The sequence below is a fragment of the Terrapene carolina genome, unplaced genomic scaffold (genome assembly GCF_002925995.2).
Source record: "Terrapene carolina triunguis isolate 2854851 unplaced genomic scaffold, T_m_triunguis-2.0 Scaffold231, whole genome shotgun sequence".
Classification (NCBI taxonomy): Eukaryota; Metazoa; Chordata; order Testudines; family Emydidae; genus Terrapene; species Terrapene triunguis.
In genome coordinates, this window is record NW_020664582.1 from 20,019,113 (window position 1) to 20,034,241 (window position 15,129).

General features: G+C 50.0%; 1 protein-coding gene across 1 annotated transcript; it reads left to right on the forward strand.

The window, feature by feature from the left end:
* The first annotated feature begins 14 nt into the window (after positions 1–14).
* On the forward strand, positions 15–14,543 carry SCARF1 (scavenger receptor class F member 1). The gene is made up of 11 exons (XM_024194379.3): positions 15–134; positions 2,258–2,319; positions 3,421–3,522; positions 4,036–4,561; positions 5,491–5,709; positions 6,563–6,691; positions 6,776–6,879; positions 8,439–8,556; positions 8,978–9,102; positions 9,376–9,516; positions 10,200–14,543. The coding sequence occupies exons 1-11, from the start codon at positions 28–30 to the stop codon at positions 11,270–11,272; spliced, it is 2,706 nt and encodes a 901-aa protein (XP_024050147.1). The 5' UTR covers positions 15–27; the 3' UTR covers positions 11,273–14,543.
* Positions 14,544–15,129: the final 586 nt, after the last annotated feature.

Consider the following 15,129-nt stretch of genomic DNA (forward strand, 5'->3'; position numbering starts at 1 on the left):
CCAGCAGCACCCAGTATCCAGACCGAGATGGCGCAGCTGCTGTTGTTACTCTTTTGTCTCCATTTCTGGCCATGGATTGGGAGCTCTGCTCAAGAGCTGGACCCTAATGGGAAGAATGTTTGCAAGGCTACCAGGTAGGTGCCCGATACCTTTCTTTGCCCACCTTCTCCTTTAGCTCCATACCCATCTCAGCGCTCCCTTCCCACAACAGGGCGAGAAGAAATAAATCTGCAGCAGAGATTAATTCACTGTCATCTTTTGACTAACATACTCAATAGAATAAGCTCCCTGAACTGGAACTGTATGGCCCAGGGATAAAAGGGAATGGGTGTGTGGCAGCATAGAGATCTCTGCAAGAGAGTGTAACTGCACAAGGAAAATATTCTTGTTTAATAGCACAGAGATAGCTGTGTGTGCGGTGAGGGGATCACATAGAAATGTGTGTTTGGTGAATGACACAGTAATAGCTCTGTGTGTGTGTGAGAGAGACAGGGATCACACAGGCAGAGGACTGTTTGTTTAATAACAGGGATAGCTCTGTGTGAGAGAGGATCACACAAGCAGAGACACGTGTTTGTTTAATAACACAGGGGTAGCTCTGTCTGTGTGTGTGTGAGAGAGGGATCACATGTGCAGAGTAGTGTGTATTTAATAGCAGTTATAAATCCGTTGGTGTGTGAGAGGGATGATGCAGGCAGAGGTGTGGGTTTGTTTAATAGCACAGAGATAGCTGAATGTGTGGGTAGGTTTAGTTTTTAGTCTGTTATATCTCAGGTGGCGTCAATATGCTTAGTGCTGCACAGAGAGAGTGAGACAGTCCCTGTCCCAAGGAGTTCACTATCTAACACAGACAGCAATTAAAGCCCAGAAAGCACCAGTCGACCATGTGGTGAGAAGGCAGAGTACTTCCATGGTTTTTAGAGTTTTAAACTGTAACTATATAAAACTAACCTTATGGTATCACAGTATTCATGAGTCTGTGGAACTGAGGCAAATCCAGCTCCCTAACACCACTCTCTGTTACATACTATGAGTTAGATATTATCCATCAAACAAAAAGGGCCTAGAGCTGCCTGATTTCTTTGCCTGGGATTGCTCTGTTCTGTGAACTCAGTAGGAGCCTACCTGCAGAAGCCTCCTGTAGTCCCTGCCTTCTGGCCCTGGTTCCCTCTTTCTCGACCATCGTGGTATTGTCTAGGAGAGTCTTTTATTACTTGTTTCAGAGTAGCAGCCGTGTTAGTCTGTATCCGCAAAAAGAACAGGAGTACTTGTGGCACCTTAGAGACTAACAAATTTATTTGAGCATAAGCTTTCGTGGGCTACAGTCCACTTCTTCGGATGCACAGAATGGAACATATATTGAGGAGATATATATACACACACATACAGAGAGCATGAAAAGGTGGGAGTTGTCTTACCAACTCTGAGAGGCCAATTAAGTAAGAGAAAAAAAACTTTTGAAGTGATAATCAAGATAGCCCAGTACAGACAGTTCGATAAGAAGTGTGAGAATACTTACATGGGGAGATAGATAGAGACTGGGAATGGCTGAGCCATTACAAACATTGAATCTATCTCCCCTTGTAAGTATTCTCACACTTCTTATCAAACTATCTGTACTGGGCTATCTTGATTATCACTTCAAAAGTTTTTTTTCTCTTATTTAATTGGCCTCTCAGAGTTGGTAAGACAACTCCCACCTTTTCATGCTCTCTGTATGTGTATATATATCCCCTCAATATATGTTCCATTCTGTGCATCCGAAGAAGTGGGCTGTAGCCCACGAAAGCTTATGCTCAAATAAATTTGTTAGTCTCTAAGGTGCCACAAGTACTCCTGTTCTTTTTATTACTTGGTGGCCCCTATGCAACTGGCTGCTACCAGCAGGTGAAAGAATCTAAAGACTTGCATGACTCATAAAAATAAGCTGCAAACACTGGGTGTCTCCTTAAGCACAGGGAGACAGTACTGACAGAACCAGTCAGGACAGCCTTAGTCCTGCAGCCTGCCCATGACTTCCTCCCGTTCCTCTGGTGTCCTTCCCAGGGCAATGCCTCCAAAAGCATGCCCATCCTTCAGCATGTTCCAGGCTGAACCTTGGGAGAGGTGCTTCTGGCTGATCCTTAGTTCCTCCTAGATAACATGGGCTTTAATGCAAACATAGGAGCGTTATCTCCACCCCAGTATATTGCCCCTTTCATGAGCCCTTGCTGCCCAGCACCCTGCTCCTATGCTAATGGATCTCTCCCCTCCCCAGCCTCTCTGCAGGTCTGGTATGCTGCCCAGGTTGGAAACAGGAAGGCAGGGAATGCACAGCTGGTGAGTCATCAGTGGCTTTACATCTCATGCCTTTGTCATTTTGACCAGCCCGTTTCAGGCTGTTTGGTGTGCATTTCCTGTATCTCAGTTCTTTGTTGCTCAGAGTCCAATGATATTGTGGGAAAGTGAGGGTGAGGGGGGCTTAAACCTTATGCATAGTACTAAAGTTATGCCCTGGCTGCACTGAGCTATCTACAGGAGCTTTTGGGGGATGGGGGAGCCATTTGTGGCCCCCTGGCTATACCTCATTTCCACTTCCTGCTTCTTCCCTAGAGGCTGAAGGGTGTTCATTTCAGGTGCAGAATATTCTGCTGGGGCATGATGCAAACCAAGGCAAGGGTTGCAGAGCTTTAAGGCCTCTGGTGAAGTGCAGCTTTGTGCTTTATCGCATCTGTCCAGCTGCGCCCATGTGCAGGGTTAATGTAGGCTGAAGTAGGAGGGGAGCACTCAGAGCACCAGCCATGCCGGTGGGAGAGCTGCTTTCCCAAGCTGGGGAGAGGTGGGGGGAACCTCCCATTTGCTCTTCACAGAAAAGGGGAGCCATGCTGCTTTCCTCCCCCATCCCTTTAACCCTTGCTCAAATGACCCTCCCCTCAGGATTTGCTACAGAGCCCATCATCCCAGCATCTAAGTGCTGCATGAGCTGTTCACTCCATAGGATGTGAGGCAGCCATTTCTCCTCAAAAAGCCTCCCAGAAGCCATCACCTGTAGGTTATTTCTAGCCTCAGTCTCGAGGTATTCTAGGTATTGGCCATTTCTAGCCTCAGTCTCAACTTCCTGGCTGAAGGCTGGGGCCAGTTGGAGCAGATTGTGTCCCAGGCACCACAGGGCTTGGAGCAGAATCCCCCACCTCTCTCTGGAGCCCACACATGAGGGCACATGGGGGTGCTGATGTGTAAATGGAGTCACTGACAGGCTAGGTCACTGATCCAAATCCACGGGGACAAGGAGCTGGAGGCCAAAGGGCCTTGGCCCCTGGCGGCTCTGGAGAAGCTGCTGGTGCTCAGCCTATCTGCACTTCCTCTCCCTGGCTATGTGCCTGCCAGCGGCCTGGTGCTGGGGGAGCCTGGCTCCTGATTAGCTTGTCCTGCTGTTGACAGCGCTATGTGAAGGGGAGGATGCTTGCAAGGTGGATGAAGTGTGTGTGAGACCTGGGATCTGCCTCTGCAAACCTGGTTTCTTTGGAGCCAACTGCAACTCCCGTGAGTATGGGCATGGAGGGGGCAGGGCAGACTCTCACCCTTAGACATACAGAGAATCCCCTGTGATCCCAGAGACTCCATCTGTGACACAGTGCTCACTGCACCCACCAGGATGTTGGCTGGGTCCCAGGAGGTGAGCCCAGGCCAGAGGTCTCAGCATGATGGCACATGGTCACAGTTAAGTGCTCCAAGTGCCCAGCAGCCCCTGGCCCATCCATGAGCACAAGCAGTTACATCCACAGGTTACAGCACAGCAGAGCCAGTGTTTGGGGCATGCTGCTCTGATGTCTCCTCCCAGTCGGGTGTGGGGTGTCTCTTTGGTAGTCCCCACTCCTTAGTCTCCCTGCAGCATAGGACCTACAAGGGTCTACCAGCCTGTGCCCTTCCATGGCTTACAACGCCCCCTAGGGAAAGAATACCAACCCCATTGCCAGATTGCTCTCCTCCCTGTGGCACAGAGACTCCTGTACTCCTGCCTGTTGCGATCTGTTATCTGTCTTGTTCCCTTTGTAGGCTGCCCTGACCAGTACTGGGGCTCGGACTGCAAGAAGAGCTGTTCATGCCACCCCAATGGGAAGTGTGACCCTGTGAGCGGCCAGTGCACTTGCAATGCCAACCGCTGGGGAGTGCTCTGCGAGTTCCCATGCCAGTGTGGGCCTCATGGCCACTGCAACACCCGCACTGGAGCCTGCCACTGTGAGCCAGGCTGGTGGGGACCGAACTGCAAGAAGCAGTGTCTGTGCAGGGTGGCCGGCTCCCACTGTGACCCTGTCTCAGGGCAGTGCGTCTGCACCCAGGGCTGGTGGGGCAGGAGATGCAGCTTGAGATGCAACTGCCACCTCTCACCCTGTGCCCAAGACTCAGGCAGGTGTGAGTGCAGGGCTGGGTTTTGGGGGCCATTGTGCCAACATCATTGTGACTGCCTGCATGGGAACTGCAACCCTCTTGATGGCCATTGCAGCTGCAACCCTGGCTATCAGGGCAGGAGCTGTGGGGATCCCTGTCCTGTCGGTTATTACGGATCTCAGTGCAGATACAGGTAAGAGGAATATCACTCTGCGTGCTTGTGATAGGGTATAGTGCCCAAAGGTGACTGCACAAATCTGGGCTGCCTAGGGAGTGCCAATGCCCAGAAGCGTGTGTTCCCTGCTGGGTATGCAAGAGTCTAGGACCAGACTGGGAGGAGTTCAGGGAGTGGGCAGCTGATGCTTGTTAGACTGTAGGCTGCAGCTGTTGCATATAAAGGGACTGAGAGGAAAGGGGCAGCTAGGGTTTGGATTGGCTGCCCTATTCATACTCTGGGAGGGGTGTGGGGAGATATTATTTTGTGAGCTGGTCTCCTGGCTGGTGAGGGAGAGCCTTTCCTGAGCCAGTGGCCAGGGAGGCCTGGCCGTGATCAGCTGAGGAATGGGGCACAGGACTGCCCCCTATGGGAAAGTCTTGTAGACTTTAGTAGAAAACTATAGATAGCTCTTCTGTAGGCTGATTCAGGGCCTACAGAGAGGATCTCTTTCTCCGTTACATTCTATAGGTTTTTTGAGTAATATCTTCAAAACCCTGTTAAATTCCAGTAAGACCTCATGGGATGTTATCATTCCTATTAAACTCTGTAGGATGTTTCCATAGGGTGCAACTGCCTCCATTGTCACTTAGGCTCAGCGGGGACTATATCACAGCTGTACAGAGGGAAACCTCTGAGGAATGCCAGCAGTGGACACCTGTCTCAGAGAAGGGGACTGATGCCTCTGCCATACTGCTGTGTGTGTGGAAGCACTGTGGCCGGGGTATGGGAGGGCTGTGCAGGCTGTCAGTGACCTGAGCTCTTGGGAGCAGATTGCTTTGTTCCCAGGGCTGTTGCTGGTGGGAGCATGTTCTGTTTCTCTGCCCGATTTCTTTTGATTTGGGATGTGGGGGCCGCTGTTCCCCCAGCTCTGATGCTGATTGTTCCTTACACCTCTGACTGTACAGCTGTGGGCACTGCAAGCGGAGCCAGCCCTGCTCTCCTGTGGATGGGTTCTGCCTGGCATGTGACTCTGGCTGGAACGGTACCCTCTGTAAGAAGCTGTGCACGCCTGGATACCATGGGGAGAACTGTGCACAGATGTGTCCCAGCTGCCGAAAAGGGGAGACCTGTCATCCAGAGACGGGGGCTTGCTTGAACTGTGACTCTGGCAAGACAGGACCCAGGTACGGACCCCTCTTTTCCTGTGTGATGTTTACCTTGTGGAGCTCAATTCTCTGTTGTAGCAGACATCCTCTGTCCTCAAGTTTCCTTGAGCGTAAAGTAGAAAATATTTGTCTGAAAGCTTCATTCACAGTACGGTAGCTTAGACACTGTGTGATGATTATCCATGGATAGACGGACAGCTGTCGGACACTTGAGCTAGGGATTCTGGTTGGAGATTACCCAGCAAGCTGTTCAGTGGCACAGCCTCCCTTCTGGCCTAATGTGTGCAGAGCAAGACAGTGTTCAGACTCGCTGGGATGTCTCTCTCCGTGCTGTCTGCAGAAATCCTGGCGTCAGATGTGATACCAGAGAACAGTGAAAATCAACAGCAACCAACCTCTATTCAATACTTGTCTTGTTGAAGTCAGAGACGCCCTGTGCATCCCCAGCAGGACTCTACAACACAATCAGCCATATATATTTACAGGCTTGTCTATGGGTCCCTTTCCTGTAGTATCTTCAGTATCTGAGCCTCCCTCTCGGTGAGTTAGGGAAGATTATCCCTATTTTACAGAAGGGCTAAATGTCTTTCCCACAGTCACTCATGGAGTCTGTCAGAACCAGGAACAGAACCCAGAACTCCTGGGTCCTACTCTAGTGCCCTAACCACCAGATCACTGTTCCCATCCTCAAGTAGGATTAGGAACAAGTCAGGGCCCTGTGGAACAACGTTAATATCAGTGCAAATGTAAAGCAGGCTCTGCACTGTGACACCGTGACAGAGCTGCTGACCCTCAGACTAAGCTACAGCTCCTCTGCATTGCCAGCCTCTCTCCCATGAGCCAGCAGCCAGATTCTCCCCTCTCTTTGCAGCTGTGACGCACCCTGCCCTGCTGGAACATTTGGAGATGGATGCCGGTTCACCTGTCCAGACTGTGTTAATGGGAGCTGTGATCCAGTGTCTGGGGAGTGTATCTGCCAGGCTGGCTATTGGGGCACCAGGTAAAAGCGAGGGGAGCTGCAGTGAGCAGAGGCTGGGATGTTTCCAAACAAGCATTTTTCATTTCTTTCTGTCTCTCCCCTCAGCTGCAATGAGACCTGCCCAGAGGGTTTTTTTGGAGCGAACTGTTCTTCCCCCTGCCGATGTCCAAGGGGCCCCTGCCACCCACACTCTGGGGACTGTGTGCTCAGTAAGTGATATCCTGCACTGCACCTTTTCATTCATTCCCTATTAACCAGCTTTTCTCCTGCCCAGAGCAGAGAATTGGTTCCTTCTCCCCCAATATAAACCATGCAAGACACCAAAGGTTGCTGTGGAAGCCAAGGTGCCCTCTGGGCTCCAGAACGCAGGCTGGTTCCCAGCAAAGATGCTCTGCACAGTGTCATGCAGTACCTCTACTGCCATGCAGCACGAGCCTCCAGGAAACTCCCTTTCCTCTTCTCCTCTGTCTCTGTAGATCAGGGAAATGAGCTCTTTCCTATCTCATTTCTGTGGCTTTGGTTTCCTTATTGTAACCCCTCTGCACTGTCCAAGCCTGTGTAGCTGAGTGGAGCTATCATGCCAGATTCAAGTACCACAACAGGTTGGACTGGGATTCAAAGTTAGTCAAAAAACCAGAGCCCACATGTTTGAAGCTCATTGTGCCTCACAAGCCTTTAATCTTGCTCTGGGCCTTTGATATTTCTGTCCCTGTGTCCTTGTTCCCATCTGGTAGCACAGGGTGATATTTTCATCCATAGCATTCATCAGGAGTATGTCAGAGTGGAACTAAAATGGTTAACTATGTTTAGAGTGAAGGTGTTTCTCTGAGTCTGTCACATGAAATTACAGCAGAGAGATGGATCCAGCCTTGATTGTAAAGTCATTTGTTTGTAGGTAGATGAAGAATTGCTTGGTTTGTAGCAGTTGATTGAAGGACATAATTGCACTATGGAGAAGCACTCACACTCACTTTATCATCCCCGTGTGGACCCAGGTTCTAAAAAATGTGGAAATGCATCTGAATAAAATACTGCAGGGGAAAGTTTGAAATTGAATAGGAGACTTAGGAAGGGTGATTCTGGCCACATTGGTTAGTGCCAGTAGGAGGACTTTCACTTTCATCTGAAGCATCTCGCACTGGCCTCTTCTGAAGGCAAACAATTGGAATAGATGGCCCAAGGTCTGATCTTTGAGAGCAACTCCTTATGTTCCTGAATGTGCCATAGTAAGTCAAAGACTCTTTAGCATAGAAAATGTGTCTGGACAAGAGTCCACTTGACTTTAATGTACAGATACATTCCTGGTTGGGAGTAGTGAGATCAGCACCCCATCTCGCTTATGGCTTTGCTAACTGGGCTGTGCCTGGTGGAAATACACTCTCCTATAATGTGGTATCATCAGTGTTATGCTGAAAGAGCATACGGGAGCAAACAGCACTGAGCACATCTTAGCCTGTCCTGAGCTCCCGCCTCTTCCTGGATGAGGAGTGAGAGCTCTGGGGCTCACTCAGAGACTGTCTCTCTGCAGATACCAAAAGATGTGCTGGTTCTGCGAGCTGGGTCTGGGCTGAGTTCCCTAACTGTCCTTACGATGTGGAGCGGTATGAATAGGACGATTTGGACAGGCCTGGATCTGTTTAGTACATTCTGAGACCACTGCGGCAGGCCCCCAGATCAGAGATCCTTCCTCCAGGATGGCTTTCCCAGTGCTCTGAACTTGCCAGCCAAGTAAGAATTTCACTGTGTTCCACACTGTGTCTCCATGCAGGATCAAAGCACCAGGGAGCCCTGATAGCTGGCATTCTCATCCCATTACTCCTCCTATTACTCTGTGTCACCTGCTGTTGCTGTTGCTGTGGAACCAGCCCGTTGGATGCCAGAGACAGGTATTACTGAAAAGTGTCAGGTGCTGTAGAAATGTAGCGGCAAAGAGAAGAGCCACCTGCCTTGGGCCCATTGCTTCTGAAAGGCCCTAGAAGCAAAGAGGAACCTTTTCTGGACAGTTAAAATTAGCCTCAAGACAAATAAAGAGTCATTAGCATCTTCCTTGGGTTCTGTTGCCTGACAGGGAATTACTTCAAAATTTGATGTTACTTCATTTTACTTTTACTTTTTTAACTCATGTAGCTCTGTATACAGGATAAATCAGCCCATGACTCAAACTGCATTAGCTGATAGGTTGCAGGACTTGGTCAGAAATGGGGCTGCCACATGTGCAGGCTTCTCTCAAACTGATTCCAACTTTGAGCTTTGTTTAATTGGAAAGCCAGTCATCTCTGCCACACATCTCTGTTCTTTCTTTCCAAGGATGGCTGTTGCTGATGGTGATGCGGTCTCCAGAATGAAACATCATGTGCAGGGGGTGCTGGCAAATCTCAGCTCCATGTTACCTTGCCTCTCACTGAGTGGCTACAAACTCCCCCGAGTCACAGGTAAGAACAGGATTATTAGCACTGATCCCTGATTGATGCACTCTTTATTATGCCCTGCTTTGTCTGTGTCTTCAGAGTTCTTTAGGGTAGGAACTATATCTCTTTCCATTTGTATTCTAAGTGCCATTGCAAACGAGCAAGCTGTGCCAGCCAGATACCAGGTGACTGCCCCATGGAACATCCCTGGTACAGTACAGACTAGAACACATGTAGACCAGCATGTGATCCTGAGAGCTGGATTGCTTCTTCCTCATAGTCTTGCTTCCCTTCCAGTCTCCCACCATGACACAGAGATTCCCTTCAATCCCAGCTTCATTGAACCGCCTTCTGCTGCCTGGGCCTCAGACAGCTCCTTCTCCTCCTCCTTTGACACGGACGATGAGGGCCCAGCCTACTGTGTCCCTGCCAGAGAAGGTAACGCTGCCCAGTTGCTTCACAATCTCCTTAAGGCTCATTTTCAACTCTCCCTCCCAGTGGGACAGAGGCCCTTTGCTCAGGGTGAATTTCATTCCATGTGTACTTGGGGGAGGGATTTGCAAGGGACTTGGGTTACACACAGGCACCAATTATTTTTAGTTCCTTATTTTCCTTTCCGTACAGGGAGGCTGAGCTCTGTTTCTGGCCTTCCCATCAGTTTAGTGTGAAATGGAAATATGCTATGGTATGTCCCAGAGCTACATGTCCTCAGAAAAGTGCTGATTTTACAACTCACTCCCTCAAATAAGTTCAGAACTCATTGCAGCTGTTTGTGCTTCCATGGCTGCCCCAGTTAAGACACCCCCATCCCCCCTTGCCCCGGGCTCCCTGTGGCATCAGTGTGTAAAAACCTAACTCAGCACCTTTACCCACCATCCACTCTCATAAATCTAGAATCAAGTCTGGGAGTAAAGAAGGCAGTGCAACCCAAATGGTGCCAGTTCTGGATACTCTAGTCCCTAGAAGCCCTCAGTCATGGTGAAGAGGATAAAGGCCACATGCTCTAACCTTGAGCCCTGAACTAAGGAGAAGCCTGTCGGTGTGCTGGTGACTTAGTTCTTGGAAGCCTGTGTAGCCAAAGGAGAAGCAGCCTAACCCCCCTTCCCTTCCTTCTTCTCCAGATGTCCCTGCAGTGGCAGGCTTTGAACTTCAGGAAGGCAGCTCCAAGTGTCATGAATTTCCTGACGCATCAGCATTTAACTCCGAGGACGTCTCCCAGCCTTTCACCATCCCCCGCACGTCCAGCATTGCCAGAGCCAAGAGGCCCTCGGTGTCTTTTGCAGAAGGAACTAAATTTGGCCCTCAGTGTCAAAGAGGTTCCATGGAGACACCAAATACCACTCGGAAGCCCAAAGCCCCCTGGGGTCTCACCAAACTTGCCTCTCACCAGCACCATGCTGACCCAGAGGAGGGGCCCCAGCAGGGTGGGTCGCCAGGTGACTGTTACGAAAACCCAGAGCCCATCTCCGAGGCTGAGGATAGCCACCGGCCCTCCCCCAGGGGTACCCCAGGAGGCCACAGGATGGCAGTGTCCAGTGGCAGTCATGTGGCCCAGAGAGTCGAGGCCCTTGAGGCAGCTTTGAATCCAAACACTTTGGATGTTAGGGGGAAGGAGCAGAATGTCACTACCATTTACGTGACTGTGGGGACAGCAGGGAAATCCTCCAAGCCCAATGAGAGTGCCAATGGAAGCAGAGAGGGGACAGTTCAGGCTGTACTGAAACGTTTGGGTAGCTTCCAGAGAGTAAAAAGGGCTTTCAGGGAGGAGCCCATGGTGAGGAAAAGTACTGAGAGCATCCAGAAACCTCCCCGCAGGGCCCTGGGCCCAGAGAGGGACTCCAGAGACCTGTTCCCCCAGCCAGCCCCTCCACACAAGGACAGCTCCAAGACAACAGGTCTGGAGCCCTGTGAGTCACCTGCGCTCCTTACAGATAGACACCAGATAGATGTTCCCGTGAAGAGAGAACCTCTCATCCCCACATCTCCTATATTTGAAAGACTAGTGGCTCAGGAAGGAGAAGATGGGGTTACAGGGGACCCCAAGAAGAGTGAAAGTCTTGAAGAGGCCAGAAGCCTAGAAACAAATGAACAGGCTGTTGTTGAGGAGGAACCCAAATATGAAAATGTATCTCCAAATCGCTGTCCTTCAGACGAGCCTCCTGCCACCTCCCCTGACTGTGCGGCCAACACCTGAAAACCCACCCAGGACCCAAATCCTGCCTCTGTTTCAGAACTGTGACAGTCATCACGATGGAGCTGTGGCCACAGGGGGCAGTGTTCCTTGCAGGGCAGGCCACGAGTTATTGAAGAGTGCTAGGTCTGCAACATGTCTGGTATTAGAGGGAACCCAGAATTTCACCTCCCAGACATGCCACATGAACTAGATTATTGTCTAGTGTTACCATTAAATCTCTGTGTGTCCCGCAGGGTCAGGTTCTGCATTGCATGTTAATGTTCAAATGAGGCAACTTGCTGTGAGTAGCAATGTTACCTAATGGGGCCACAGAGATGCCCTCTTGAGTTCCATGTTAGTCTTGCCATGAATCATTACCAAGGAGGTACTGTGCTGCGGGCAAGTCAGTTCAGGCACCTCCAATACAAGTAGATTAGTCAGAAGAAGTGATTGTACCTGACAGCATGTTTATTTGGTGACTGTGCTCTTAGCTTGCTGGGCTGACCAATAAGACAAGGTTATGTTTTAGGAAAATACCATCCATGTGAGGTTCAGGAGTCCGAATTACAGCGGAGTAACACAGACAGCCGATGCACGTGAGGTGTCACGCTCCTTGACAGGTTACCTCTCCTTCGAGTCAGGTACTTATATGGGCGTGTCACCAGGGGGGCACTGACCACTAGTGATGCTTCCTTTTGGCCGTCCTGGGGATTAGCTCTGGCCAGGCATTATGCCCTCCTCCAGCAGTGTCTCTCCCATTGTCCTCTTGCTGTCTGCCACTCAAGGGGCTCCCTTTTCATGACTTGGCCCTCCAGTCGAGTCACCATGTGTTTTCCCCCTTCCAGGGGGTGTGTATCAAAGTTCCTCCATATGAAATGGCAGTCTTCCCTTTACTGCTGAAACCATGCCACTCCTCCAGTGGCTGGTGGGGGGACCCGGACCCTCCCTCTACTCTGGTTCCCAGCTCAGGGGCCCTCTCATTGGCAGCCAGTCTGACCTACCTCATACCTTGTGGCTTTTTCCATGAGCCTTGCCTACCTCTCTGCGTTTGCCAGCCCAAACTCCCCCCTCCCACTGAGTAACTGTAGGGTACTTGCCTCAGCCCCAGACACACCTCCCTTCTCCCAGGGAGTGACTGCAAACTCCTTCCCTGCAGCCGCCTTTCTGCTGCCAATTTCCTGGCTGTATAGCTCCAAGCCAGCTCCTTCCTCCTCAGCTGGCCTTCCTCATTCAGTCAGGGGATTGCTTAGCAACCTGACCCCTCAGTTGTGGCTTGTTGGGTTACACAGGGAGTCTGTGGCACAGCCAGGGCTTGAACCCAGGTCTTAAAACCAGCCTTCCTACCCTTACCGGTTACAGGGGTCTCTTCAAATCCTTGCCAGGCTCCAAAACCAGATCTGCAAGGACAGTCTTGCCTGCAGCCTCCCATTGCTCTTGGTAGAAAACAGGGATCAGTGATCCCTGCCCCACTCCCAACTCTCCTTGTCAGGCAACACACTGAGCAGAGCAGACTTTATGCACAAGCAAAGAAAGTGTCTGCTTGGGGCTTGAGTCCTCTAGTCCACATGCTAAGGGGACTTGGCAGCTCCCAGGCCAGCCCTATCTCCCTCCCTTGCAGGAGGAAATAACACACTGCTAGCCCCTGCCATCAATATGCTTATGAGGGCAGGGAGCAGTGGCTTGGCTCCCTATTCAGGGAGCTCACAAACAGACTGACTGGTGCTGAGAGTGCCATGGTCGTCATTGCCCATTTAGCCCATGGGACCCCTGCAGAGAGCAGCACCACACCTCCCTCCCTGACTATTGTCAGTTGCTCCCCACACGGGACTCTTTCTGATTCAGCAGCACTGATGGGACCAGCTGAAAATCCTAAAATTAGAAGCAGTGCCAGTGGGGAAGTGGGACAGAAAGACAGCCCTGCAACCAGTTCCTGCCGCTGAGCCCAGACTGCCATGTCACAAAGGAGCTGGGACTGGACTCCTGAAAATCCCCAGATGGAGAACATAGCTGGGGCTGTGAGCATAAAAGCTCCAGGGACTTGGGAGAATGTTTCCAGAGAGCAGCCTTCTGTGGGGCGCTTGGGTCACATATGAATGATTCTGGGACCCCAGGAAGTGTTTCCCCCTCACCTCATGGTGTTTTCTATCTTGCCAATGCTGTCTTGCTGAGCGATGCATTTCAGCCTTTAGGTGCAACAACACTACCTTTGGGCTAAGATGTGGTGGGAAGGCAGCTGTCTGTTTCCCCCAAGACCTCACAATGTAGCCATTATACCGGCTGTGCAGTAAAAAATGCTCCATTCCCCTGCTCCCCTCCGAGGCATTATTGCCACTGTGGGCATCAGTCAAGCGGGCTGTGTGTGCTTCTCCTGCCAAGGGAGCAGGCCCCTCCCTGCCATCAGCACTGGGGAGCACTCCTGCAGGGCATACTGGCTCACAGAGTAGCTCTCTGTCTCACACGCTGGGGACTGTGTACAAGTTCTTTTGTGTTAATGCAGTGAAGGAACCTTCAGCTGACACCTGCAGCAGAGTTACAGGAACAATGCAGAGAGCACATGCACTAAAATGTCTAATAAACAGAAAACAGGGGTGATGGTGACTCTGCTTCTGCATCCATTTCTTAGCAGTAATCTAAAACAGCTCTTCGTGGCTTATGAGTCCTGAAGTCACCTCTCCCCCAGAACTCATCCCACACAGGTAGCAGCCTTCTCAGAAGTTGGACAATGCTACATGGCATCCCTCTACATGCAGGGAGATTTTCCCTAAAGTGGGTTTCTCTTATCAGTCAGTCCATGTCATCTACATGCAGCATATCAAAAGCAGCCTCAGTGGAATTAATTTTAGCAGCTTATCTACAGAGAATATCTGGGTTTGTGCAAATTTATCAAACTACTTTGGCTTACGTGGAAGGATCTAAACATATTAATTTCTACAGCTGCACTCAATGTATTAAAAGGTCCATGCTATAATGTAGAGTTTATGTGCAGGTTTCCAATATACCAAGAAACCTGCACTGACATGCAAGTGTGAAGGAACCTTAGAGCAAATGTATTGTAGTGGTCTGAGTCTGACAGGATTTATAAATTTAGTGCCGAAGGAAAATATTTTACCTTTCCTGACTAGCATGAAGAGTCCATGTAGAAAGCAGCATTGCCAAAGTTTCTCCAAACTATTAACTTCTATCCAATGGGGAAATTGTAATTTCAATTCCCTTAATTACAGCTTTAAACCATACACTGCCAACAAATGCCTCAAACATGACACCATTACACCTGGGCAATGAGGCAGTCCCTCTTGGGTGGACGGGACCAGCCCTGTGCACTCAACAGGCAACAAACAAGATGAGATGGGATGAGGCAATCCTCAGTGCTAAGGGAGCTAAGAGTGGCTCAGAAAAATAGTTGATTTGATTCCCCGAGTAACGAGATTTGGTGTTAGGCACCTTGAGAAATACTTGAAACTGGTTGTAATTCAAGAAGCCAAGTCTAAAGAGCATTTATAGCACTGAGCTGGGTTTGGGTTGATTTGTCTAATGTGGTTCTTGCATGTTTTCTTGTGTTAATCTGAGTGATGTGGAGGCCTCTGAATGTAAACAGTTCTTAATTGAGTCTAAAATGAGCTCAGTTCCACAAAAACAAAGACAAAACCAAAAATAGTCTCAGAGATTTAGGGTGACTCAGCTCTGCTGTCCTGTGCATTGTTTCAGCTTCTGGTTTGTTTAATTCTTAAATTTCATTTATAAATCTGAACATGCAGAGACAACAATAGCACTAAAAACAGAGCTGTGAGAGAGGGACAGGTTGGGAATGTCTCAGCATGAGTAAATTGCCAGCTGTACCTCATTTATTAATCCTTATGCTGATCTCAGTGAACTGAAGG

Excerpts from the sequence above, each read along its gene's own strand:
- SCARF1 (XM_024194379.3), top strand. The coding sequence starts at position 28 with ATGGCGCAGCTGCTGTTGTTACTCTTTTGTCTCCATTTCTGGCCATGG. Across the intron at positions 6,880-8,438 it reads CTCTGGGGACTGTGTGCTCA|GATCAAAGCACCAGGGAGCC; the intron begins GTAAGTGATATC and ends GTCTCCATGCAG. Across the intron at positions 9,103-9,375 it reads CAAACTCCCCCGAGTCACAG|TCTCCCACCATGACACAGAG; the intron begins GTAAGAACAGGA and ends CTTCCCTTCCAG.